A 25663-nucleotide genomic window follows, 5' to 3' on the forward strand; every position below is an offset into this window, starting at 1 on the left:
TTTTGCCCTTATAGAATAAGAGCAGAATGCTGAGAAGAAAATGTCTTTGTGTATGAGTACAAAAAAGGCACTTTGTTTTGGGGGCACTCCATTTGCAAAGGACTGTGAGAAGCAGAATACTGAGACTAGCACCATTGACAAAACGGCACAGGCACTGGATTGTTAGTCTGCAATATCTACATGTATAATGAATATCTCCAGAACCCAATGTTATTTGCTATCTAAAGCTTACCCCAGTTTATATTTGTAGGTGGGACAGGAACAAAGATCCTCTACATGATACAAGCATACCAGTAATCCAGGTTTACATGGACAATAAACAGCAGACATGAAACAAGTGGTTTTACACTTTAAGCACTGTCGCTCATCATCAGGAAACAACTCAAAAGCCACTCTCTCCGAGTCAGTCACTCCCTGCAAAAGAGCACGTTACATCACTTCAAAGTCTAACAAACAGGTGATTATTCCAAACTAAAACATTAGAGGCTAAATTTATCAAAGGAATAATAAAGTTTAGAAATAAGATATTAAAACCAGGCAGACAAAGATCTTGGTTAATGAAAAATCAGCTATTCTGACAACATTACTAAGAGAATAAACATACTTTAAAAAAGAAGTCTGAACGATATTAAAGGGCAGATGATAAAACAAGGTTCATGATAAATGGTTCTTTTTCTAAGCATTCCTCTGAAAGCAAGTGCTACTACTCAGGTAAGTACTATGTAGCTTTAAACCACTGACAACACAGTGAATTATGAGAATGTATTGTGCACCACTGTTTCAATGTTCCTTCATTCATTGTAATATTATTTCCAACAACTCACCAGTTTCTGAACCTTCTCACGCAGCATCTTCTCATCATCAATCATAATAGCCATGTCTTTTTGAACAGTAGATGCTACCACAACATCAAGAAATTCTGCTTTGGAAGCCATTTTACATATCATCTCATCATGAGAAAACACACAGTAACGGTGTAGCAGACGATAATGTTCTACACATTGGCGACCCAATGGCAGCTGCATTGAAAAATCATTAAAAAAAAGAATTCTTTGTGAAAATTACATTAAGATACTGACTTTTTATCTTGCTAACCAAAACCAATGAGATTAGAGGTCAAGACAAATCCTTCCAGCACCAATACTTATAATTCTGAATGTAAAATAAAAGAGAAGTCAAGACCCCCACTGACTTCTTGTAAACCAGAACTGCTTACAAATCCTTCACAGCAGACATTGTGAATGCAAGTTGTTTGGCTAGGCTCAAGGGGAGAACACACCATCTGGAAGAGACCATAACGAGGGGCAACTGAATCATTACATCACAGTAGGCTCAGAAAGACCCAAGTTAAAAATGCATGGTGGCTGGGGCACCATGGAGGATGCAAGGCAAGCTGGACTTTTAGTCTCATACCATACGTCTGTTTTACAGAAGACATCAACTGTACTTCAGCACGGGAAATCACTGACTCCACAAACAATTAAAGTCCCTAATTAACCCCAGACAGACTTACGAATTCATTAAAAGCTGGGCAGGTTACTCATTGCTTTAATTTAAGACTCTCTGCTGACCCAGGTAATGCTGATGCTAAGGTTACGTGCTAGTCCCATATGAAACTCCCAGGAGAGCAAGAGGGAAAAATGAAACCAAACCAAATATTATGAAAATGCAGTCCCTGTGCTGCAGAAAGCTTTCTTTCAGTTTCAGTCATCTACTTCTAAGTCTCTTTTTTTGTTGTTTGGTTGGTTTTAAATATAGCAACATTTTTAGATAGGTCACATTTACAAATAGCTAAGACCACTTGGCGGGGCGGTGGCAGATCATAAGAGGATTCATCTGAAATACCAGTGGTTTCAACGGGCCATTATGAAATCAGGCAAGGACACACTGAGTCTGAGAGATCTGATGAGAAGGAGAAATGATAACTTGTAACGTCTTTGGAGGAACTCTCCTTCATTCATTCTCATTAAAAAAAATAATAAATTACTATGACCTAATAATTGCAACGTGTACCTATATCTGTTTCAATGAGTTGAATGAAATTTAGAGAAGGATTACATACCATTACTTTCTTCCTTGTACTTCAGAACTTTCTGTTCCCTTCTCATTAGGTAATCTTTCCTGAAAACATATACCACCTCTCCTATCCAACTGGACATACTCACATCAGTTGTGATTTTTCTGTGTATTTCCCCACCCCCCACGAGAGCTATCAAAGTCTTCAACTGTTCTTAACATGGGGTTATGTGTGCCATCCAATTTAACCAACAAATTTAAAATAGAAGAATCTAGAAATAAGTCCAAGTCAGCTTTGTTTTTCAGCTGTACAAAGGATAAGAAAGGAATTTAGGGATGAAAAAAGAGTAGTTTCAAGCAGCACTGGTGCACTTCATGTTGCAGGCATACACAAAACCTTACTGATCTGCTGCTACCTCAGCCCTAACTTACAATTTCAGACTGAACTTTCAGAACCAGAGACAGCCCACAGCTCACTATGTTAAAGTACCTTTAGCAAAACATTATGTTTCCAGTAACAGGCTCGTTATGATTTGTGGACTAGATCTATTCATCAGCAGTAAAACACTAGGAGGTGTACATCAGCTAGGAACAATTTTGGAACCGCACACTTTATGAAATACTGTTTTTGGAACGTACCCAATCAACAGTGCAGAAGTTCACAGCTTCAGCAAAATTGAAACCCTGATTGAAGCCACTGTGATAAGCTCTTGGAAAAGTGATCACAAACTCTCCAGCACACTGATTGGTTCGATAAACCTACGAGAAAAGACAGACAACCATTAGGTCAAAACTGAACAGAACTGAATGTTGAGAATATAGATTTCCAGTTCCCAGTTACTTCTATGGTAACTTCATATAGCTTTCAAACCCTAGAATTACAATTGGCATTCAGTAACACACAAAACCCCAGAAAGCAAAGGGATTTCATTCAGCCATACTCGCACTCTGAGCGATTTTACATCAGCTGTCTGCCTTTTGCACTTTTAGCTCGGTTGACAGTTACACCGGTAAAGCACAGGTGAGACTCTTCAACATGTAGCTGAAAGGGAAGAGGAATTTGGAACATACTCAGAAGTTTGTACACTGCTGTAAATCTAATACTTCTGGTGATAGACAACCGGCATGACAGCAGGCGGATCATCTTCCTGCATCTTTAAATTTTGAACTCTATCAAATCACAGCAGACACTGTAAATTGTGCCGCTTTTTCCACATTTTCCTTTAAGTCCCAAGGTCAGCTAGTCAAAAGCTAATTAAGTTGTAAAGGGACATAATTCCCATGAAAAGTCTAATATGGAATATGATGGAAACTGATGAAAAATGTTTTTAAATAGCTGAGAACTTAACCAGAAAAAATAAGAGGATGTGGATGACACACAAAGGAAGAACAGGTTTTGGCCACTTGCCAGAAACTCTATGCCCAAAAAAATGGGTCTGATTAAAAAGACGTACGAAGAGCTCCTGTCATTGTTTCAAAGGTCACGACTACACTTTCCATCTGAGATACAGAAATGGAAATACACTGAGGTGGATCTCCAGAGAAGAGTTTGCCAAGCAATTCCAAAAGCAATGATTCCATTGCCCATCTGTTCATACTGGCACATTACACTAGACAAGGAAGATACAACACACATGGAAACTACTACCACAACATCTCTGTAATAAAAGTGGTTTCAATTATCAACTTTGAAGTAGAATTCAGAGCAAATGAAAGAGGGTTGGGTTTGGGGGAGTAGCACAGGAGTCCAACAACATACAGGCACTCCGTGGGCCATCAAAGTATTCGGGTTCATTATGGTGACAAGTTGGTGCAAGAGATCTGGCTGAGATTCAAATAGCTCTGGAGCAAGCTTCTTCATTACATCCTCCAGCTGTTCTGCTGCATAACCTGGGGCTCCATACCACGTTTTAGGCTCCCCCCTGCAAGATTATTAAAAAAAGTTAAATATAAACAATCTTGTAAGATACATTTTCAGTCTCCTGCTTTAAACACACCATGTCAAAAGAAGAGTATATCACCAGGAAGGAATGTAAAGAATATGCGCTTTCCTAAATCTTCACTTTTTATGCAGGTCCCTCCTCCAAACCTAAGTTTTTAGCTGCCTACATTTCTGAGTGCATACTTTAAATATTCAGGGGGCGAGGTGGGAAGGCGACACATGACTGAAGAAGTCCTCAGTGAAGTTCTGTTGATTCCAGCACAACTTCAAAATCTAAGCTGTTTGTATTTTACTACGAACACAAATTCCCCGTTGGATCTAACAGCCAAGGCCATTTCTTTCTGTCTTGGTCATAATTGCCATAAAAGCAACACACAGTAAGTAGAAATTACGGTTCCATATTATGTAACTGTACGAGAAGCAAAAGACATCAAGAAAAAAAAATCCATATCCGGAGTCGGAACAAAGAACCTTTAGCAACAGTTTAAACCAGTGCAAGCCAGTTGAGAAAATTAAGGTAACGCAGATGTTTTCCAACAAATGTTGTTTCAGGTTCACAATGAAGCAGGCTCACTTCAGAGATGAAAATGCCTCCCAAACCCTTATAAAGGAAGATGATAGAAAAGGTATTTAGAAATGAAAACAGATGAATCACTTTCACCCAAGACTACTAAAGAGCTGGCAAAGTAAAGCTGACCCAACACTTTTTCCCTTCTTTTCCTCCAATAAATCATGAAACAACTGGGAGAATTCCAGAAAAAAAAGATGATGACTCAAGAAGCATATTCCTTATATCTAGGAATTTATTCCTATACTCAAAACAGCACCTCTATCGTGGTGAAGAGAACAGCAAGTGGAAGGGACTGTGGAAGTAAAACTATATTAATATCACTAGGAGTGGCTTAAGTAGAGTCTTTAATACAAAAGTGACTAAATGATTACACAGCCCAGGACTTGACCATCACCTTGGAACAATTCCATGAGTTCACAAAGAGCAGTCACAGATCCAACTACAACCTGTCCTATGTAAACCCAACGCTGGATATGTGTCAGTGTCAAGGAATGGATGACAGGCAGTTATGAGCTGTTCTAAACCTGGAGCAAGATACTGGGACCAGGGGTTTCTGGACTCAAAGAGAACGGATAGTGGAGAAACATAAAACTCTAAACTATGTGTAAGGTTTCAGTCTTATGAAGGCAGCAAGCCGAGGAATGGATAAAGGCAACAGTTCTTTCTGCACTACTACCAGAGAGCTCCACATTCCTGCCTTTAGTATTATTGGCATCAATGCTGACAATGCTTCCTCTGATTCATATCATTTATATATTTGCAAGTATCGTTAGAAGCAATTTTTTTTCTTCTCGTTTTATCCATTTCAAGAACTAACACAGGATTTACAGCCACGTAGGAAAACTCTTTCCTTCGACATTGAAGGTCTGCTACTGTAACCTGGTTCACTTGGGACTATCTACTAAAATGTACTAGGAACCAAGCTACTTCAATGCACATGAGAATGCTGAAGATGGATGCCCCATCCCCTTTACTTTGCAAGAGTGAGTCCTGTCTTCTGAAGTCTTTTCAGAGTTTGTAGCATAGTCTCTCTAGTGACAGGTCATTACGACTTACTTCTCCGGGCAAGAACACTATTAACCCCAACTACACATTGTTCTCAAGTAGGCTAAAAGGAACGACAACAAAAAACAGACAAGCTTGTAAGTTGAAGGGACATACAGAAGAATATCTGCAAAGGAAAAGAGAAGACATCAAAAGACATTCATGTTGGTGTCTGTGAACGTATGTACATGTGTGCACATATACATGTATACACCTACGTATGTCTGGCCTGGACTGCAAACACCAATGTAATGCACAAGTTATCCAGAAAGCAAGACTACTTCAGCTCCTCAGCAAGCTCTCCTAGAAGAAATAAAGTTTCTATTTGATCCAAAAATCCTCCTCTCCTTCCCATACCTTTTAGCCTGACAGAAGTTCCAAACAAAAAAAAAAGTGACAAATGACAATGAAGAACATTTTTACAATGTGATCTTGATCACTCAGTTACTTAATCTCTTTCACAAATTGATTTTATTACTGCCAAATACTAAGAAAGGAAGCCATTTAAGTCACTGACTACTCAGAGTGTGCTACATTAGAAGCTATTTCAAGGAGCAGCAATTGAGTAACAGACCAAAAAGACGACCTACTGAATAGTGGCTGGGATGTGGTTTTACCATTCTGATGGAATACATAAGGAAAAAAAAAAAGGAAAAGAGTTTGACAGGTTTCAGGTAAAGTGACAATTCTGAATAATTCAAACTCTAGAAAAGCTGTTAAAAGGTGAGAAGTTTAAGAAGTTCAACCTATTTAGAATATCAAAGAAATGGCAAAGATCTGTCCTGATTACAATTGACAAGCGTTCGCTTGATGAGAGGATTTATGACAAAAATCTAAGAGACAAAAAGTATGCAGGATCCTAGGACTGTTAGTTGAAGCTACATGGTTTTTAAAACAACTTGCATGATTTTTAGTTTCACACTGAGCATAATAAAACATCTGATGAAGTATCTGCTGCATCTCTCATGGATTTTTTTTAAAACTGGGAATGGATGTCTCTTTCCAAAATATGACCTCTTGTTCAAATGCAGGAATCATTGTGTCAAATTTAAGCCTGTTATTATAGAATTGTAAGGTTTATTCCAGTCTGAACTCTATGAATCTGGTTTTAGTCCATTAATTAAAAGGGGGAAGGGTGAATAAAAGGGAGATTGCTTCTCAGGCTGAGTTGATCCCTTTCACTCACCAATGCAGATAGTTAATCGAATAGCTCCAATGATCTTCAATATGCCAACAAAATGAAGAAAAGCACATTCCTACATATAGCCAAGGTAATTTCATTCCACATATGTCTGCAGTGATGTGAGCAAGAACAGACTGCTCCATCACAGGCATGTTGTTTAAATTCCAGCCACTATCAAGGTATTCCTGAAAATTGAACAGAACAGTCACAAGTTTAAACAACATGAAGTGGAAAAAAAAAGGTGAAACTGCCAAAAGATCAATAGAAGAAAAGCACCTTTTCCAATTGAAAATTTTAAGAAACAGGTCAATGAATCATAGAACAAAACCTCTATTGTCTTCACTCTTTCCCAAAACCTTATCTGACCTATGTTAGATTGAGATTAACAAAATAATAATCTCAAAATTATTTATTAACTTCTAATATAAACCCATGGATTTTTAACATAAAAATAAATTATTTCTTCAAAACTGATGTAATTCTCTTCCTCAAATACTATGCCAGATATACAAAACACTTTGCAGACCAGTTCCATTATGTTGGTTTGAACCAAAGAGACCTATTTAATGAAGAGATGATACAAACATACCCAGTGAACTAATAAGGACCTACCTCTTCTTCTGGTCTCACTTTAAATTTCCCATCTCTAACTGGGAAGCCGCTGCCAAACTCCTTTGAAGCAATGTCAGCTCCATATTCCACTGTAACATCCTCTTCAATGGTACTAACAAGTCTCCAGAATTCCTTTTCAACCAGCTCAGTTGGGACCATCTAAGTATGAGAAAAAGAAAAGTATAAACGTACAAGGACTATATACTCAGGAATCAGTATAGTAAGGGGCCATGCATAAAATCTAGCTCAGGTAGGAACCTCCATTAACTTAACACGTTTCATGTCAAAACTGCTTCAGCAAAACAAAAAAAATGCAACAGAAATGGGCTTGCACCCTGGACACGTTGCTTCTTTCCACCCTCCCCCGTAAGTTACATAAGCACTGAAAATGAAATCTGCATTATGGCATTAGGATAAATACGTGAACTTACATGTACTGGCATGTTAAAATAGTCTGACTTGAATGCATCTGCCATTTCTCCAAAGGTGCGCAGCGTATAGTCTCTTGCTGCTTGTTCAAAACCGAATGCTTCTTGAGGCTTATTACACTCCTGCAATTAAAAAGATAATTACTTTCGTATCTATTAATACGACGATCTGCACTCAGATTTTACACAGATGGGTTAGTATTACCCCATTTGGCAGGGGCAGGAAGGCACACCAAAATGAAATGACTTCCCCAAGTCACACAGCCAGAGGACAAGTCAGAAAGCACACTCAGAGTGCCCTGACTCCATGCTCTCTGCTCGATTCACCAAACTACGGTATGTATTGGTAAATCTGCACAAACACCAATGAATTAATATGCCAATGTCATAATTTCTCCTTCCTTTAATACAGCTAAGCAAAAAAGGTGCAGAAAACTCCATACTGAAACACCCAGTGAGATTCCAATTTTAAACACAAAGGGAAGGCACGAATTAAAATCCAAACTATTATTTGGAATTTCAGCAATGCTAGTGCAGATCATGTTTTGGCTCCACAGTATTAAGTGATAGCTTTGCAATTTGAAGCAATCCCAGTCTTCATTTTAGTTTTGTCCTTGATCACCTTGTTTGCACAACTAAATAATAACAAATGGTATTTTCAGTCCCTGGGGCCACATTTAAAACAGACAATTTTCAACCTATCTTTTACAGTTTGTCAAATTACCTGAGCCAAACACTGGGGGCACCTCCAGTCCCCTTTGGGAACATCATGAAGGGGTGGAATTAAACAAAAAGTATGGTAACTGTCATCACAGCCATCACACAACAGGAGACGGTCCTCATCGTTACCACTGCCACATAAGAGACATACATACAAATCCACCTGTAACAAGAAATTGCCAGAGTGGGAATTTGAGCACTTAAGGTAACTCATGGTAAAAGAGCAGTTTGGTAACTAAGTCATGCATGACATTTGCCAAAGCTTCTTTATTTTCTCTCTGAAATGGAAGCGAGAAAAGCAAACACAAAAGTTTTATGTCTTTGTAATTTATATAACCCCCTTTGAAATTTAAGGAAGGACTACAAAAGTTGCAAGCTCTTCCATGTAGCTTTTTTCAAATGATGGAAAACTGGATTCAGCAGCCAGGATAGTTTCAAATCAGCAGTATGTGGATTTGACAAGAACATTTTAACATCTGTTGGTGGCTCACATATCCTTTTTCTTGTTGCTGTCATGCGTAACGCACGCACAGACATTTCAGTCTCCTCTGAGACCAACTGTCTTGAGCCTCAGAAGAGAAAAGGGGGTTCCTCTTGATGGGAATGTTCCTGCTTTTCCTCAGAGTACTAGCCAAGACCTTCCGTTTTCTCTGGAAAGGTACTGGCTTCCCAGCAAAGGTATGTGCTTTTGGAGAGGAGGGCACAGTTGTAAAAGAAGTCTGATGGAAGTTTCACACAGCAGCTGCAGAGCCCCAAGAAAAAGGTGCAGGCACACCAAACGCGTGGGAAGAGCTGTCTTCTACCCGTACTATGTTATACCTTCATTAGCAACAGACTGGAAGGCTCCTTTCAAATACGGAATAGAGCTAATGGGGACAAGCCAAGCCTGTTGCCTGAGTTCATGAAAAAAAATAAACTAAAAAAAGCACCTCCTGTTTCACCCAGCCCATCCCCTTTTTTGGGGAGTCAGGCTTCTAGCACTTGCACATTTCATTCTCAGGTGTCTTAATTACAGGTGTGGATTAAACAATGAATACTTTTGGTTTTGAAAGAACCCAAGCAGTAGCATAGACAGAAAAAAATCTCAGTATTATCTTCTCACAGGCAAGCTAACACTATCGCTTTGCTGCCTCTTTTGTTGTTGTTTGGTTTAATTTAGGGGTGGTTGTACATGGAAGGCTGGAGCAGGAAATTATTTTTATGAAACATTTTAACAAAAAAGCTTCCAAGTTTTTAGTGAAATTGTGAGCAAGTGGCAGGTCTGTTTGTTGGAGAGCTGGGTGCAAAAGCTCGCATTTAAACTCCCTTTGAGATTACAGAGAGAGATCAGTTCACAGAAGAACAAGTTCTATTTTGACTCTTCTTTCAAAATTATTTTGAGGCTGTACCTTGGAGACAGAAAACAAGTTACTTGAGTTATAGATAGTGAAGCTTATCTCTCCTGTTATTTTCAGCTTTGTAGCAGCCTGAAGCTTTACAAGTGTCTACACTCCAGCAGTCACAGGCACTGCTTTGTTTCAACCAAAGAAATACACAAAGAATACAACGGAGTCCTTACTGCGATTTAAGTGACATGAAAATTTCACTATATACCCTAAGGAAACCCAGAAACACCTGCAATCAATATGAAGCATCAGGAATGCAGGGCATACTCACAGCATTAGTAGGTTTTTTGGATCGGGCTTTGGATTTGTCTTTCTCTGGCTCCCCAGCATGTTCTCTCTTCTCAGGAATTTTCACTGAACTATACATTTCCTTTTCTGGTGCAATAGGAGAAAAATAAGGCTATTACAAGATGTTTTAACACTTAGCATCACTGGTAACACTTAGCATCACTGGTTATTACTTATTTTGTTTGCTATTATTTGTTAAGATTGCCACTCTACGTTATTTTTTGAAATTACTTTTGTCCTATACACACTTTGGGAGCACCCCTCTTTCAAAAGGAATTTGCCATTACTTAAGGTTGTACTAAGAACACGGATGGTGCAGGCAAGTTCATAAACTGTTTTAATCTCTCATGTGCAGAGATGGTCACAGATGCCTGATTTTATGATGGTAACGAAACATTAATACAAATTGTTTCAGTTAAATTAAGGCAAGATTTGAACACCTGCAATGCCTACATAAGCCAGTACTATCGGAAAATCTGAACATGCCATCACAACCTAGAAATGACTATAGAAGACACATTTTAGAGTGGGTATTTTGAACACTTTGCAAGTCTCTTTATCTTCAAAACTGAAATTTTTGTTTACACGTGGTGTTATCAAATGTGGTTGAGTAACTCCATCATTTTTATGGCAGCATATTAACACAGAGACATTAAACACTTCAACTTCTTGTGATGATCTTCACACTTCAGTTTCCTGCAGTGGTAGCTTTCACGACAGCGTACCATCAAAGATGACCACGCAGCAAAAGTGGCCCTGAGAAAGAAGCATTTCCTCTACATTCTTACACTCCTACCTAATTTGGGCATGCTTCTTCTCAAGCCTTCATTCCTGACATTTTGAACTAACAAAAAGCAAATGCATGTTCACTTCTATGCAGCAGAGTATGGAGAATCCTGGGGCTCTGGTGTTGAAGACAAGGGGGTAATGGAAGTTCTAAGCTAAACCTACAAGTGAGCTAGAGACCTTTCCACCGGGATATGAGACAATCCAAAAACATTTCTTGAAGTCCAAGAGCTAGCAAATATATTATAAAGAAGAATGTCTTCATTTATCAGAAAAACTGCCTACAGCTTTTTTGTTCTAAAGTAAAAAAGATTAATGCCTAGACTTGTTAAGAAAAAAAAATATTAAGTAAGACCACAGTCCACACAGAAATTCTTGAAAGCAAAGATTGTGAATGAAACAAGTATGACTCATAGCTGCTTAATGTCAATCATTAATTATAATTGCTTGCCATATTTGCTTTGTTAAATTAATTATCAACAAGCTTATTCTCCCATTTGATGGCATTAAACATTTCTTCTCAGTCTGAAATTATTTCTTAATGACAGATAAAAACAGATTCAGGACTATTGACAGAAGCAATTAAAATGGTAATATAGGAATTTTATGGTTAGGTTCACAACATAGTATCTTTCATCTTTGTGAGTTTCAATTCCTTATTTCAAATTCTTTCCTAAAAGTTTCTGAAATCTGATACCTTCCTAAATGAGTTTCCTGTATTTAAAGCTAACAGGTTAATGCTACAGGCGATTTAAAATTCAAAACAGAAATATAGCTTAAATCTCACTTCTGCTTGCTCTGTAATAGACACTGAAGATTAAAAAGTAAAATTTATCATCTTCAAGAAAACGATTCACAAAACAAAAAGATTTTAAAGTCATAAAATGACTTTTACAACAAATTCCATTTTGTTTTATTTATTTTACGTATTTTATTTAAACACTCTTGAATTGCTTCAACTGGTGAATTAAAATTTGGTCTTGAAATAAGTTATTACAAAGTAACAGAACTTGCATTCCCTTTGTTTCACTCGCCACTCACCATTTTCACACTTTGGAGGTGCACATCCCATTCTGCGTCTCAGATTATGAGTTCTGGCCTCTGAAGGTTCAGATTCAGTTTTCATATTGGTTGCCTTTAAAAAAACAATAATAATAAATAATTAAAAACCGCAGTAAGATCCTTAAATAGAACACTGGGCTTTACATTTTTATTTGTGAAACTGTTCACTGCCATACAAACCCCTGGCTACTTGCCCAAGTACAGACCTACAGCTTTGGAATGAACTGGCCTGCAGGAAACACCAGAAGCCCCCAGACCGCTGGCCACTGCACGTGATGCTCCAGGAAAGGCTGCACACCCGAAGAGACCTGAATATTGTTCTGCAAGTCTCTAAGCTGAGTAACTTTGGTGTCAGACCCTTGCAAGGCTTTGAAGTATATCTTTTAATGCTTTCAAAGCCAAGGAAAAAATGAAAAAAAAGACAATCTTTACTTCCAATTTCAAAAAATACATATATTTCTGGATATAAATCTTAATGCCAAGTGAAGACAGCAAATATTCAGAGAACCAGCTGATGGGAGACAAATGTTTTTGGTCATTAAGGTATAATGGAGGTCCTCAAACCTGCAACCTGATTTCTAGGGAAAAGCCAGCCAGGCAGAAGTCAGACAAAGACTTTAAGGACTGTGCTTACACTCCCTTACGCTCCCTATTTTATACTTGTAAATGAATAAATCTAAAAAGGTAACCTGAATTTCTTCAATGCTTTATAATTTAAGAAAATAAAATTAAAAAATTAGACTTCAGAGAAAAATAACACAAGGAACAACCTGAAGAGACTTAAAAGGAAAGTCTACAAAAAGCCTGTGGCAATAAAGGCACCATAATATTTTTAATTCCATCTCACGGGAACTCAATAAATAGCAAAGGAGCAACAAACTACTTTGGGCTTTTATAAGATTTGATTTTGCTCTTCAGAAGCAGTATACTCCAGTCTTCTAAGCTGGGAACTTGGTGTATTGTGGAGCTTTCAACACAGAATCATGTTTCCACTTAATTCTTTTTATCTTCTCTGAAGTTTTGACACAGAGAGAACAATTCTCAAATCCCTCAGCATAAAGATGGGTTTCTCCAATACTGTATTTTTTTAAGCCTAGTTTCTTAAGGAAACGAGGTTGTCTTGGCCTTCTCTTCTTTTGGCTGAACAAACCAAGCGTTTCCCCGAGTGTACTCTGCAACCAGGTCAGCACAAAAATCAACTCGTTTAGCTTAAATGAAGCATACAGGGAATTTCATACAAGGGCTTGGGTTGGAAGGGAACTTTAAAGATCATCCAAGTCTAAACCCCCTCACATCTTTCGCTAGATCAGGTAGCCCAAAGCCCCTTCCAACCCGACTCTGAACACTTCCAACGATGGGGTAAGCACAACTTCTCCAGCACAACCTGTTCCACTGTCTCACCACCCTCAATGTAAAAAACATCTTCGTGATCTCCCATCTAAATCTAACCTCTTTCAGTTTAGAACCACTAGGCCTGTCCCTGCAGACCCTGGTAAAAAGCCTGTCTTTCATATAGGTTCCTTTTATATACTGAAAGGCCACTGTACGGTCTCCCCACAGCCTTCTCCTCTCCAGGCTGAACAACCCTGGCTCCCTCAGCCTGGCTCCATAGCTGAGAGGCTCCAGCCCGATGCTCCTCTAGACCCTCTCCAACAGGTCCCCACTGCAGCACAGTAGCTAACCAACGCAGCTAACTCTGAAACGGATCAGAAAAACACATCTGTTAACACAACTTTTGGAAATTGTCTTAAAACACTACAACTCCTTCCAAAGTGAGTCAGTCCATGCTGCTTAATCCAGCCTTAGCTCTGTTTCAACTTCACATTAGATCAAACATTTTCTTTCCATAAAAATTAGGTGTATGTCATCCAGTAACAATCGGGGAAAGAGCAGACAGGGTTGCCTTCAATTTTGGCTAGGTATGAGCAGTTAGTTTCCACAGACATGACAAAGACATGCATTCTTTGTTAGTCAGTGTCATCTGACACCACTGACAGCTAAAATTTTAGTATATATTTCCCATACTTCTTTTTATCTTTGAAAACACTTAAGAATGAACACCTTTCAACCCGAGGCAGATACTTCAAATGGAAAGTTTCAGCTCAAACTGCTGAGGTTTTCTCAGAATTATAAACCTGCTCATAATAGGCTACGTGAGTGGAAAAGCTTTAGAAAACCTTAATTGTAACTTAGAAAAAAAAAATATAAGCAGAATTTGCAACAACTAAGCTGTACTGCTTGGTAGTAATAAGAACCACAATTAGAACAATGGGAGTTTAATAGAGAGACTGAAACTAACTGGATTAGAAACAGAGTCAATCGTGACCTTCCAAACTCATGATGTCACCACTACCAAGACAGTCTCCTGGGAATGAGCCTTTTCAACTGCTCAAACAAAAGAAATAGTAAGCTCTGTGAAGGCAGTACCATCAGCCTTAAAGATTGAAATCACAGCAGAACAACGAAGGAAACAACAATCTTCTAAAATACATCTTCATGGGAAAACTCGTTGCATATACATTTTATGTTTAGCCAAATAAGTATTATTTCCTAAGCACATAAGATTAATCTTGTTACAACCTATACTGACTTAATGTTATGCGATTTTCTCCTCAGATTGCATGAAGAAAGTATCTCAAACTGATGGAAATCACGGGGTCAAAAATGAAGGAAAACAATGCTAATGTGATAAAGAAAATGGTCTCTAATCTAAATTCTGGCTTCAACTCACAAAAGGTTAACAGAAACCTCTCAACACATTAAAAGAATAACTGCTGTTTACTGACTGCCTTCTAAGGAAATGATGAAGATCAAAGCTGCAAAAGACAAGCTTCGTTTCTAGAATTTATCAGTTGTGTCTTAATCTACAAACCCCGTATTATTTATAATTATGCTACAATAATATTTTAGCATACGCACTCATAACTAGTGTGCAAGTGCAACAACTTCGTTAGAAGAGCCCCTCAGTACTCCCAACCTTAACATTTTCTTTTCTTTTTAAAGTATCAAACAAGTCTTAACTATTTATAGTTCATACATTTATAAATATTTAGGCATGTTTTAACAAAGATAAACAGCTATTTACTATTTATGTATTTGGTGACCTGATAGAAATAAAACGCATGCAACTTAACTAAAACCTGTTGTGCCATCACACCGTTAGGTCAACTATCTCTGGATTACAACTCCAAGCTCAGACACCACAGAGCACTTACCCATATAAAGACACATTATCTCACCTCTGCTCTTAGGCGTTTTGCTCGACGAGCAGGTGGACAAGTTTCAGATGGCTGAACAGACTGTCTCTGTGGAATATCATGGGGCTTATATTCCTTGTCCTTTGTGTCACTAGCAAGATCTGGTTTCTGCAAACACTGAAGAGACACAATTTGATTACTTAATTTCTGCCTCCACTTCTAATACAAACTGCATAGAACAATTTCCTGGCTAATGTGAAAGAATGCAGACAGGACTTTAATATTTACTGTGACGAGTTAATAAAGACAGTATTTATGACGATTTAAATGTTACCATTTTATACAAGTCACAAAATCTCTTTTTCCTGCCCTTTTACTATGCGCAGTACCCTTAACAAAGGCTCTTAAATAGAAGCTGAAGTCATCCTTTAAATTTTACGAGCACCAAGCATTTCTCTTCCAGAACACTGTTCACCAGAACAGTAATTGCAACAGAACAGTATAAAAAGCAGGCAAACTTCCATCAGAAGATTTTCTAGTTTCCTCCCATGCCTGCCTGTCCAGCAGCCCATACAGTGTGCAATGAAGGTCCTATTCACCTTTACTTCACTGCATTTACACAGTCTTTCATAGAGCAACACAACCAGCCAGTCTAGCCCTCCTAATCCCCGGCTGCTCATAAAACCAGCCAAGTGGGAAGTTGTGAATTGTGGGAACAAAGCATTCTACGCTTGGTATTTCTTGGAAGGCCAACCTAGTTGAGGGATATCCAAGCAGGACTACGCAGTGCCCCGGGTGGGACACTTAACATTTGGAAATTTCATTCTCAGCGAGTGAAACAACATGTCAAAGTGTCAAAATCATTTGGGGAACCAAGTTATAGTCTCCTGCAATGCTGTAGTATGTTACTAGCTCTTTCTAAAATTCAAACATTTCGCTGTGGGACTAATACCAATTCTTCTAGTAGATGATGCTTTTGCAGATGATATCAACCACATACAGGAAACTTGTGGTGCCCTCACATTGCATTACTGTAACGCTAACATACAGAGTATTACAACAGTAAGTTACAGCCTATACAACCTTCTCAACTGAAACAGACCTTGGTCTGAAGAACACTAGAGAAGATACATTCTTTATATATTTTTGAGAGAACAGGACTGCTGGGTGAATTATGAGCTGAAGGGAAGAAGAGATGCAAGAACGGTTTTAGTTCTTTCAAGTAATTTCTAGCAAAAGCTGAAAATCGGGCATACATTTGGCAAATAATAATTAGTACAGCTCTAAGTTTGTCAAGGCACAGAGCCCTCAATAACAGGAGACAAGACATAACACATTTTTATGAGTAAACAACAAACCCTAAAGAAAGGAAGAATCTTATGTTGTTAGAAAGTATCCCACACAAATTGCCGGGATACAATTTCCCCAGTTCTGTTCATCTGTTCCCAAGAGAAGCATTTTGTCAACAACAGAGAAAACAGGATAGGAACTGCAAGAGAACCGTTACAGCGGCATAAGGACCGATTCTCTGTAGACAACACAAAAATCAGACTTTCAGAAACAAATCACAGTCAGAAGTGGGAGGGAAGAGGAGGGAAGAGCGGCATTTCAGAAGACAAGTCCACGTTTTAAGAAAAACACGATTGACAAAAGGGAAACATCAGCCAAGGGCAGCAGAATATCATAAACTATCGTGCAGTTAAAGTCCACAACACTTCTCAGGGAAGCCTCTGAATTTCTGTTTTTCGGCACAGACTTTGTTAGCTATAGATTTATTCTTTAAAAGCAAATGCGTGACAACTTCAACACTGAATACACGCAGAAAACCACCTAACGCTGCAGCTTAAACACAAAAGCAGCACACGTCCTGGCTGCGGCTCAAAGGCAGGTATGTTCCTGTGCTGAGTAGAGGCCCCACAGAGCATTGCAGCTAATTCTTCAGAAGATCTTGCTCCCTTAAGGCTCGGACTGAAAGAAGATAATGTGAATTATTTCACCTTAACGTCAGTGGGAAAAAGTCATAAATAATTGCTCAGGAGAGAAAAAGACCAGCAGACAAGACAACCAAATAGGAGAAATATGAAAACGAGTGACCAGAAAAGTAGAGGAGACCAAAGTCCCACAGAACACTGACACATTTAATGGCTTTTGTACATTCTGGTTCCTTGAATTATGCGCTCATGTGAAAGCTGAACCTTTCACAAAAAAAGAAGTTTGTACTCCTCCTGGTAACAGAGGACATATGATCCTTGAGAGCAAATATCTAGAAGGCAAACAGCTTTTCCTAAACAAAACAGTAATGAAACCTGGAAAGAAAAACAACAAAGAGCAGAACTTGCCTCGTTTCACTGGAGTGTCCAAGCAAAAAAAAAGAGCACTACTCACTGAAAAAAAAAAAAAAGCCCAGAAGACATTTCCGAAATACTAAGCTTTCAATAACTACTTAAGTAGAAACATTTCCCAGAGCCTCAGTAACCTGAAGGCAAAGCAGCAGTATAAAATGACTGTTAGTTAACATTTTCAATTGTACCTACAATAACTAGGGGCTTAAGTCCTGACTTAAGAATAAGAATTCCTCTGAACCTATGTCACTCCTTGACTGACCCGATTAACTGCAAGCACATGTCTTTAACAAAGGCTACTAACTGCTATTTCTTCAGTGCTTTCCTCTCCCAGCCATCGGAGCCTTTCTGGAAAAGTTAAACTTCCTTCTACAATTACTTACCATAAGCTGATCCTACAAACCATCAGCTAGCCTGTGATCATGATCCAATTATATTCTGAGAAGATGGTTCCAAACGCAATCCTTGAACTCCAAATGGTGACACAGAGTAAGTTACAAACCCATGAGCTGAACCAATTCAGGAGCAGCTCCTTCACCAGGCAGGCAAAGGGCGCAGCTGGAATGTTCACAAGACCTCCAGGATGTCCAAAGGTGGAAAAAATGTAGGGATTCAATCCCTCCCCTACAGTTTTAGACATTTATGAAGTAGTCATTTGCATGAGCTGATCACCCAGCCTCCTTGTACTTGCAGAATACCACTGGTCTACCCTGCTACATATCCACTTTAAGAGAAGCAGCACGCTCCAGAGTTGCTTATTTCTCTCCAATGGCAATAAAAGGTCCCAAAGAACTAGCTCACACAGATCTGTCTTTATCAGAGGCATACGCATACAAAATTTTGGACTGATCAACTGCACTCTGAACATTAAATCTTTAGTCTGGAAAAGAGAACAGACTGAGAAAACACACACACTATCTCTTGTCCCCCAGATTGTAACTGCATTTTAAATAATGCAAACAGTTAGGCAACGTTGCACAGTTTTGACACAAGATTCTGGATACTCAGTTCATGTAGTCTCATACTGATAATTAATGCAGCTAAGAACATAAATGAGAATATAAGATAGTACATCCCAGAATGCCAGCAGGTCTACTGCAACTTCTCTGGAGCTACATCCAAGACCTGCCTAGTCAAATATATCAAGGTAAGAATGAAATAATTTACCCCTGTGAAGAGCTTTTCTGAGTATTAGAAAAATGCCAATTTCTGGTGTTTGACAGAACAATAGCTTTACTAAAAACATGCTACTAGTTCAATACTAAACAACTCTAGATAGTTTCATTACCTTTTTATAGATGAGTATTTCCAGATGAGTTATTGGTCAAAATACCTTATGAAGGCAGTTTAACATACATCTAACCCACAAATAATTAATGTTATACTCAGCTCTGGACAAGATTTAAGTTATGGCACAGCCAACAGTGGAAACGACATCCTTCCATATTTCCCCACACGCAAACACAGGAAAAAAAATATTGCAAATACTACCGATTAAAAAGAAAAATTAGTGAGTATAAGCACTAATCTGATGGATGATGATCCTAGCAGCATGGAAAGCTTCTCTTGAAAGGCTTGTTGAAGTATCACAAGAAGAAAGCACACATCTGAAACCGACAGTTGTCAAACCCAATAGCTGTATCTTCTCCCACCCCCCCAAAAAAAATCACAGATGCTTAGAGTCTCAGTAAATCACTGAACAGACATAAAATAAAATGGATACCTCCACAAGAAGCATCTAGGAAAGCACCACTTACTGTGAACACATGGAAGAAAGCCAAACAGAATCTCATCTGAGATTCATCCTAAAAAATGAATTGCAAAACAAACTCAGTTGGAAGACAACATTATCGGAAAGAAAAAATAATCTGAGTGGAAAATGAGCTAAAAAGAAGACTTCTGTGGATTCTCTCAGTTCACTAAAAATATACATCATTCCCACATGTAGGAGGGGAATATTTTAACAGATTTTATGGGGGGAGTTAAAAAAAAAAAAAACAAAGTTAAACATACCAACATAGCTTTTCCAGAACCAAATGATGCACTAAACACATCAGTTTGGAAGAAAAATATCAGGTGTCTATTGCAAGAGAGAGCTTGGAAAGTTACATTTAAAAAGAAGCATGACCTCATCAAATGAGATCACAAGCAGTCATCTGAGAATGCTTTTCTATTCTGAAAGGGTCTGCTACAGAGAAAACCATGAACTGAAACATCAACTGTACGACGGACACTTGCATGGGGAACCTACGTTTCCATGAAAGTGTAGCACCATGTGAGCTGCTTTATAACCTTTATTTAGATCTCTTTCCCTGTGCAACTGCATCTCAAAAATATGAAACCAAAGATAGGTGTCACAAAACACACCACTTTGGAAAAACAACTCAAGAATTAAAGGTTTCCAGAACGAAAATGCAAAGTTTTCAATGACATGCTTCCAGAAAACAGTATTACTTTCCATTGCTTCGCATGAACACGTCTGAGGCAAGGCAAAATATTTTTGTCACAGCAATTTCCCTAGCATGTTATCACGAGGCTGCTGTAAACTGTAGATAGAAAATACAGAAACACAGAATTCAAACCTGTCAATTATAGGTTACCTTTAAGAATCCAGCTTAGCAGTGATTAAAAAAAATATTTTTGATTAAAAGTTTGTCTATGGTTTTCTAAATTGCTTACCGTCACCGACATGCCATAAAACATAAAATGCAGTCTTTGGAAATTGCCATCAAAAAAAAAAAAAAGACTGGCAGCTAAATTAATTGGACTTCAGTTAGCTACAAAATAGCTTACCAATAGGCTAGCTCCAGATTGGAATAAGTTGTAAGGATAGAGAATACGCTCATAGTGCGCACGGATGTGCGAACCCACTGCTTTGCCAGGAGCAAATCCCATTCTAGTGGCTATTTTGGTCCATTTTCTCTCCTTGCAAACTACATCAAATCCTCCTTCTTCTGCAACTAGCTAAAAAGAGAAAACAGAATGATTATAAACTTAATACTAAGATGAGCAGCATTAGCAGCATTTAAGGAAAGCATTGCTAGTTTAAAGAAGATAAGGACAACAACACAATTTCTATTTTAAAAGAGAAAAGTATAGATTTTTTTAAAAAACACACAACAATTGTTCAAAAAAAGCTGTAACTGGAACATATAACCTAATCAGGACATGTAAGCGTCTTTACTTTACAAACAAGTCAGCATCTGTATGTGATGACCAAACAGCAATTCAGCCTACTTCTGAGAATTTTTCTGGATGCAATTTGCCATTCCTCTACTTTGTATTCCAACAGACTTTCTAGTGGAGTACAATCAGTTCTTCTCACTAGAACACTTACTATGAAATAGGCTCAAAACTAATCAAACACTACCCTAAATATAAAGAAGCTCAGAGAACATACCCTTGAGGGTCAGTGAATCCCATCCCTTGCTATCACAACACATAATCTCCTCCACAAGTTCAACAAGCCTCATCCTAAAAGTAACTGGACATTGTTCTCTCGTATTCCTAATGGAAAAGCCTTTTCTCACTGCCGTCATGGTTCAGAAGCTTTTTCCAGTTAAGCTTAAGTTTATTCTTGACCAATTTGTATTCAAGTTCAACTTTGAAGAAGAGTTGGAAATTAAATTTAATCTCCCTGCTCATATGAAAGCTTCCACAATTATTATATTTCCTATTATTTTCTCACATTAGCTAGGTTAGGTTGAATAAAGTTTCCATCTTAGATATACCCCCAAATCTATCTTGAACAATTATGATGCCATCCCAAAACTGTGATAATACAACAACTTCTTAGGAAGAGTTTTCTCCACTGTAACAGTCTTACTCTATTAAGCTGAAATAAATCCAAGATCTTCCTCTCCACATGTGGAATTTTCAGCGTACATCCCTGAAGTTCCCAAAACTTTGCAATCTGGTCCAGGAAATTCAGCTTTACACGGGTTTGGGCCTGAAAACAAAAAGTGAACGGCATGCTAAACGCAGATAAAGCTTCTGTTTCCCACGGTTTATAAGGTTGCAGCCCCTATTGCATGTCTGCCTTTTCCCTCTGCAAGTGTAATTTTGCATTTTTTCCTTCACGTCATATTCAGGAAAAAAAAAAAACTGTACAAATATCATCTGTCTTTCCTGAAGTCACTTATTAACTTTTTGTAACGCATTTAGAAAAGTACTGAGAACAGACAAGCAGCAAGTTATTACTGCTAGAAGAACTACCTAAATCCTGGTAACGCAGGTACTTTATTACAGGTTGCTTTTGTTAGACTGCATTTGGATCATTTTTATGAAGGAAGTAAACCTGTTATTGCAAGGAAAGCCAACTACTCTGTTTGTAGAGCACTTCACACAGTAAAGTTGGGCTCTAATTGAACACTTGCTGTGTTAAAGAGTAGTAGCTTAAATTTTGCCACATTTCAATTTCATCACATTTTTCTGTGCTTAAGGTAGGAAATAGCCATGTCTACACATACCAGCTTGTTCTTAAGCTCCAGAGAGAGCTCTAAGCCAGTCTGTGCCCATACACATCTCTTGCTTCCCTTGCACCTGAAGCCAACATTCGAGATCTTACCCTGGCACTTAACATAATCATGAGGTCTTTGAAAAGCAAGCGTCCTCTGCTCATGAGGAAAATCAGGCAAAGAGTCACCATCGTTCCAGTTCTCACCAGCAGTGAGCCAACCAGGACTCGCTGCCACTCCCTTCTTCTAGTCTGAATTATGAAAGCAGTGAATCAAAGTGCTTGTGAACAGCAGATTTTGCACCAACTGAATCCAGATTTTGCAATTGTTTCTTCCAAATAGCTTGTTATTTTTAAAGCACTCTGTAAATGCTTCATCTCTTCTACTTTTAAAAGATGCTGTATACACAGAAAATGCAGACAAAAATTTATGGCACTTGAGAATTTGAGTTTAGCTGCTTATAAGTGCCTCTATGTGGAAAAGGCCTGATTTATTTTTTTTTGTTCCTTCAGCGAGCATTAACTTTACTTTTTATGGTTGGTATGTTTTCATGTAAATTCTGAAACACATGGATTTCTGCGTGCTAATTCAAAACTGACGTTCAGATGTACTGAATGCTGTGAACTGAAGTCAAACAGAGCTCACGGACGATCAACTGGAAAAAAAAGGTGGGGGGGAAGAACATGTAAGCACTGGAGCAGAAGCAATGTTTAGTTTTACAGCTTACCTCTAGTTCATTAAGCCTCTGGATCCTCGGAGTGAAGTGAAGCTTATCAACATCACATGCAAATGGAGGCTGCCAGTCCTGGGGAAAAAAAAAGAAAGTACTTCATCAACAGACCAGGAAAATAAATGAAACTTCTTTGTACTCCATTCAAAAGCCAGGTAAACCCGAAGCATGGAGAGGTCTTTGTGGTTTTCAAGCCCTCCCCAGCACCAGAGTACAGCACCGTCCACTGGGACCAAAGCTCTCGGCTGCGCAGCCCCTGCCGACAGCCATCTCCTCCCTCTGCCTCTGTGAGGCTGACCCTTCTTTCCAAAATGCATCGTTTTGAACAAGGCTAGCCAGGGAAACACGCAGCATCAACCCCCAGCCAGTCTCACTGTCCAGCATTTATATGTCACCGTGCCTTTCAAGTAGACAGACACTGAAATGGTGAAATAAAGAACATTTTAAAACCGAAAACCTGTCCTCGAGGAGCCCTCAGTCGCTCGCTGGGCCAGTCCCCCTCCTGCACACACTGGGCGGCAGCAGTGGGGCTTGGGCTGTTTGCCCCATTACTGTGACGGCCCCACTCCAAAATGGGAACCGCGGGCAGCTGAGGGTTTTGTCCGTCCGACAGAGGAGCGCTGCCTTCTTGCAAGTCAACCCCCGCAATGCTTTAGATGGGAGTAACAAACACCCAGTCACAATCCTGAGACAGAGCAACAGATTCACATGGTTAGCACAAAAACCATCGAGTAACCATCGAGGAGTTTCATGAACCACGATCCAAAACGCAACGCCTGCCCTTACGAGGAAGACCAGCATTTGGTATCGGGCATTACACGCTCCGGAAGGCCAACGCAGCAGCTACCTCTTGTAACCGGTGGGCTCAGGAACAACCAGCAGCTGCGTTACAGAGCAGAAAAAGTTTCTTAATTCCTTGTCTGCAAACATTCAGGAACAACTGGAATCTGATCAATTAGAAATGATTATTACTACTTAAACAAAATACCTGCAACTGCTAGTGTTATTTATGCCTACGACTATAAAGCAATTTTATCTTTTACATCTCTGACATCTATCACATGCAGTTGGTTTGGCAACATAGAGCTTCGCTGAACTAAATTAAATTTGATTTGAACTTGACAGTAATTTATTACATATAAAGCTATCTTATTATCACTAATTACAGAATGAAGATAACGTGCACAAGAGCTATGGATAGCAGAGGAAGACAAGAGAGCTGTCTACCAGGAAAGACAACAGCGCTTCCTCAACGCCTGCAGACTCAGACAACAAAAATAAAACCAGTCTCAAGCAGAATATTTGTTACTTTAGCAGAAGTGCTCAATAGGAAAACTAGCGTCAAAAATAACCATAAGGGACATGCAAGGCAATTATCTTATGTACAAACAAGCAGGCTGAATTTGTACCGTGACAATCTCATGCTGTCACTCCAAGCAAAGCCCGGAGCAGAAGCAACTCGAGGGCAGGGACGCAAGAGCCGCAGCGTATGGAAAACCTGAACGTGAAGGCCACCAACCTGTGCGTTTTATCACGCATACGCCAAACCTCAAAATTGGTAATGAGAAGTTTTCTGATCCTACAAGGCGTTTTCAGCACATCAAGACTTGGCAAGGTTGAAATTAAGACTTGAACTGGAAGTCAGATGACGACAGTGGGTCAGGATGGCAAATTACCGAGAGGACACTCAATTCCCAGCAGTACGTGCTTCTCCATCGTTTCTGTTCCGTTAACCACAAGACTAAGACTGGTTTCCAGCGTCACGATGTTCACGGACAACTACATAAAATTAACCCCATTTTTATTGGTTCTATTTTATTTCCCAGACCACCAAACCATGAAAATCCCCAGTCTGCCAGAGGAAAGGCAGGGACGTTCTTTTGTGATGTTCTGACACTCGATAAAGCATTTCTTGCCACCGAACTGCAAGAGACACAACTGGGAACATTCGGAGCAAGACCGGAATGAAGTGCTGTACTTCAACACAGCAAATCTGCCTTTCAAGCTGGTTACACGAGTGCAGTTAGACACAGCTCTGGGGCTTGCTCTGTGCGTGAAGACAGAGCGACAGAAGGCCGGCAGCCAGACCAGAAGAGGACAATCGGTGGTAACGTCACAAAACACCCATGGGACATTCTGGAGACTAAATCGCCTAAGGGAGAGCTGTAAGATCCTAAGAGCTTTGCTTGGGCTGAGAGAGTAAGGGCAAACAAAGAAGCGTTGTCAACTGCCTGCTTAGCTAAGCCAGGGCTTCCTGCTGCTGGGTCATCCACAACCCAGAAAAGGAATCTGCAGAGGCCAAAGAGCAGGAAATGGGAACGGAAAGAGTAAGAGCGAGAATTCGGATCATGCAGGGCAATGACACCACCTACGGCACTGTTACTGGGCCCAGCACGGCTTCAGGGCTATTGCTGCCACATAAAGGCAGCCAACTGTGCAAAGAGCAGCACCAAGACCTCTGGCTGGGCCACACGGCTTCTGGCGCAGTCTGCTGGCTCTAGGAAAACCCAGCAGAAAGCTGCGTGCCACTGGGACACAACAGGAGGAGCGGGATTCCCACCTGATCCTACAGGTTTCAGCTGATGCTGACAGACAGAAGGACGCCAGGCTCCGCAGGACAGGCACAGACCTAAGACCCACAGCTGGAAAGGTGTCTGTCTTCAGACAGGACAGAAGCAAGCTTCTCCTCTCCAATTACGAAAGCAAATGAAGTTGACGTGCGTTATCTAACAGAACACCTCACTGATAACACGGCATACAGAAACAAACTATTCCAGAGCTAGCTAATTAGCTGCACACATCTCCTACTTATTACCGACTGGGGTACATTTTGGGAACTTCTTCCCTTTTTGCCAAAGACACTTGCTCCAGCAACGAACTAGATGTCTATTTTCTTGGGG

At 39.4% G+C, this 25663-nt stretch overlaps 1 protein-coding gene across 5 annotated transcripts in view; it reads right to left on the reverse strand.

The window, feature by feature from the left end:
* The window catches only part of KDM5B (lysine demethylase 5B), a 54381-nt gene that overhangs the window by 17986 nt on the left and 10732 nt on the right, over positions 1–25663 (reverse strand). For all 5 annotated transcript variants that reach the window (XM_080569062.1, XM_080569066.1, XM_080569063.1 and 2 more), the window contains 14 exons: positions 22761–22838; positions 21403–21525; positions 20370–20540; positions 15277–15411; positions 12017–12110; positions 10173–10276; positions 8521–8679; positions 7800–7919; positions 7369–7527; positions 6760–6941; positions 3776–3938; positions 2656–2775; positions 825–1019; positions 233–414 (listed from right to left, as the gene is read on the reverse strand). In XM_080569062.1, the coding sequence (XP_080425188.1) occupies positions 233–414; positions 825–1019; positions 2656–2775; positions 3776–3938; positions 6760–6941; positions 7369–7527; positions 7800–7919; positions 8521–8679; positions 10173–10276; positions 12017–12110; positions 15277–15411; positions 20370–20540; positions 21403–21525; positions 22761–22838 (1985 nt within the window). The remainder of the gene's footprint in view (positions 1–232; positions 415–824; positions 1020–2655; positions 2776–3775; positions 3939–6759; positions 6942–7368; positions 7528–7799; positions 7920–8520; positions 8680–10172; positions 10277–12016; positions 12111–15276; positions 15412–20369; positions 20541–21402; positions 21526–22760; positions 22839–25663) is intronic.

Source organism: Anser brachyrhynchus (genome assembly GCF_964034855.1).
Source record: "Anser brachyrhynchus genome assembly, chromosome: 27".
NCBI classification, from domain to species: Eukaryota; Metazoa; Chordata; class Aves; order Anseriformes; family Anatidae; genus Anser; species Anser brachyrhynchus.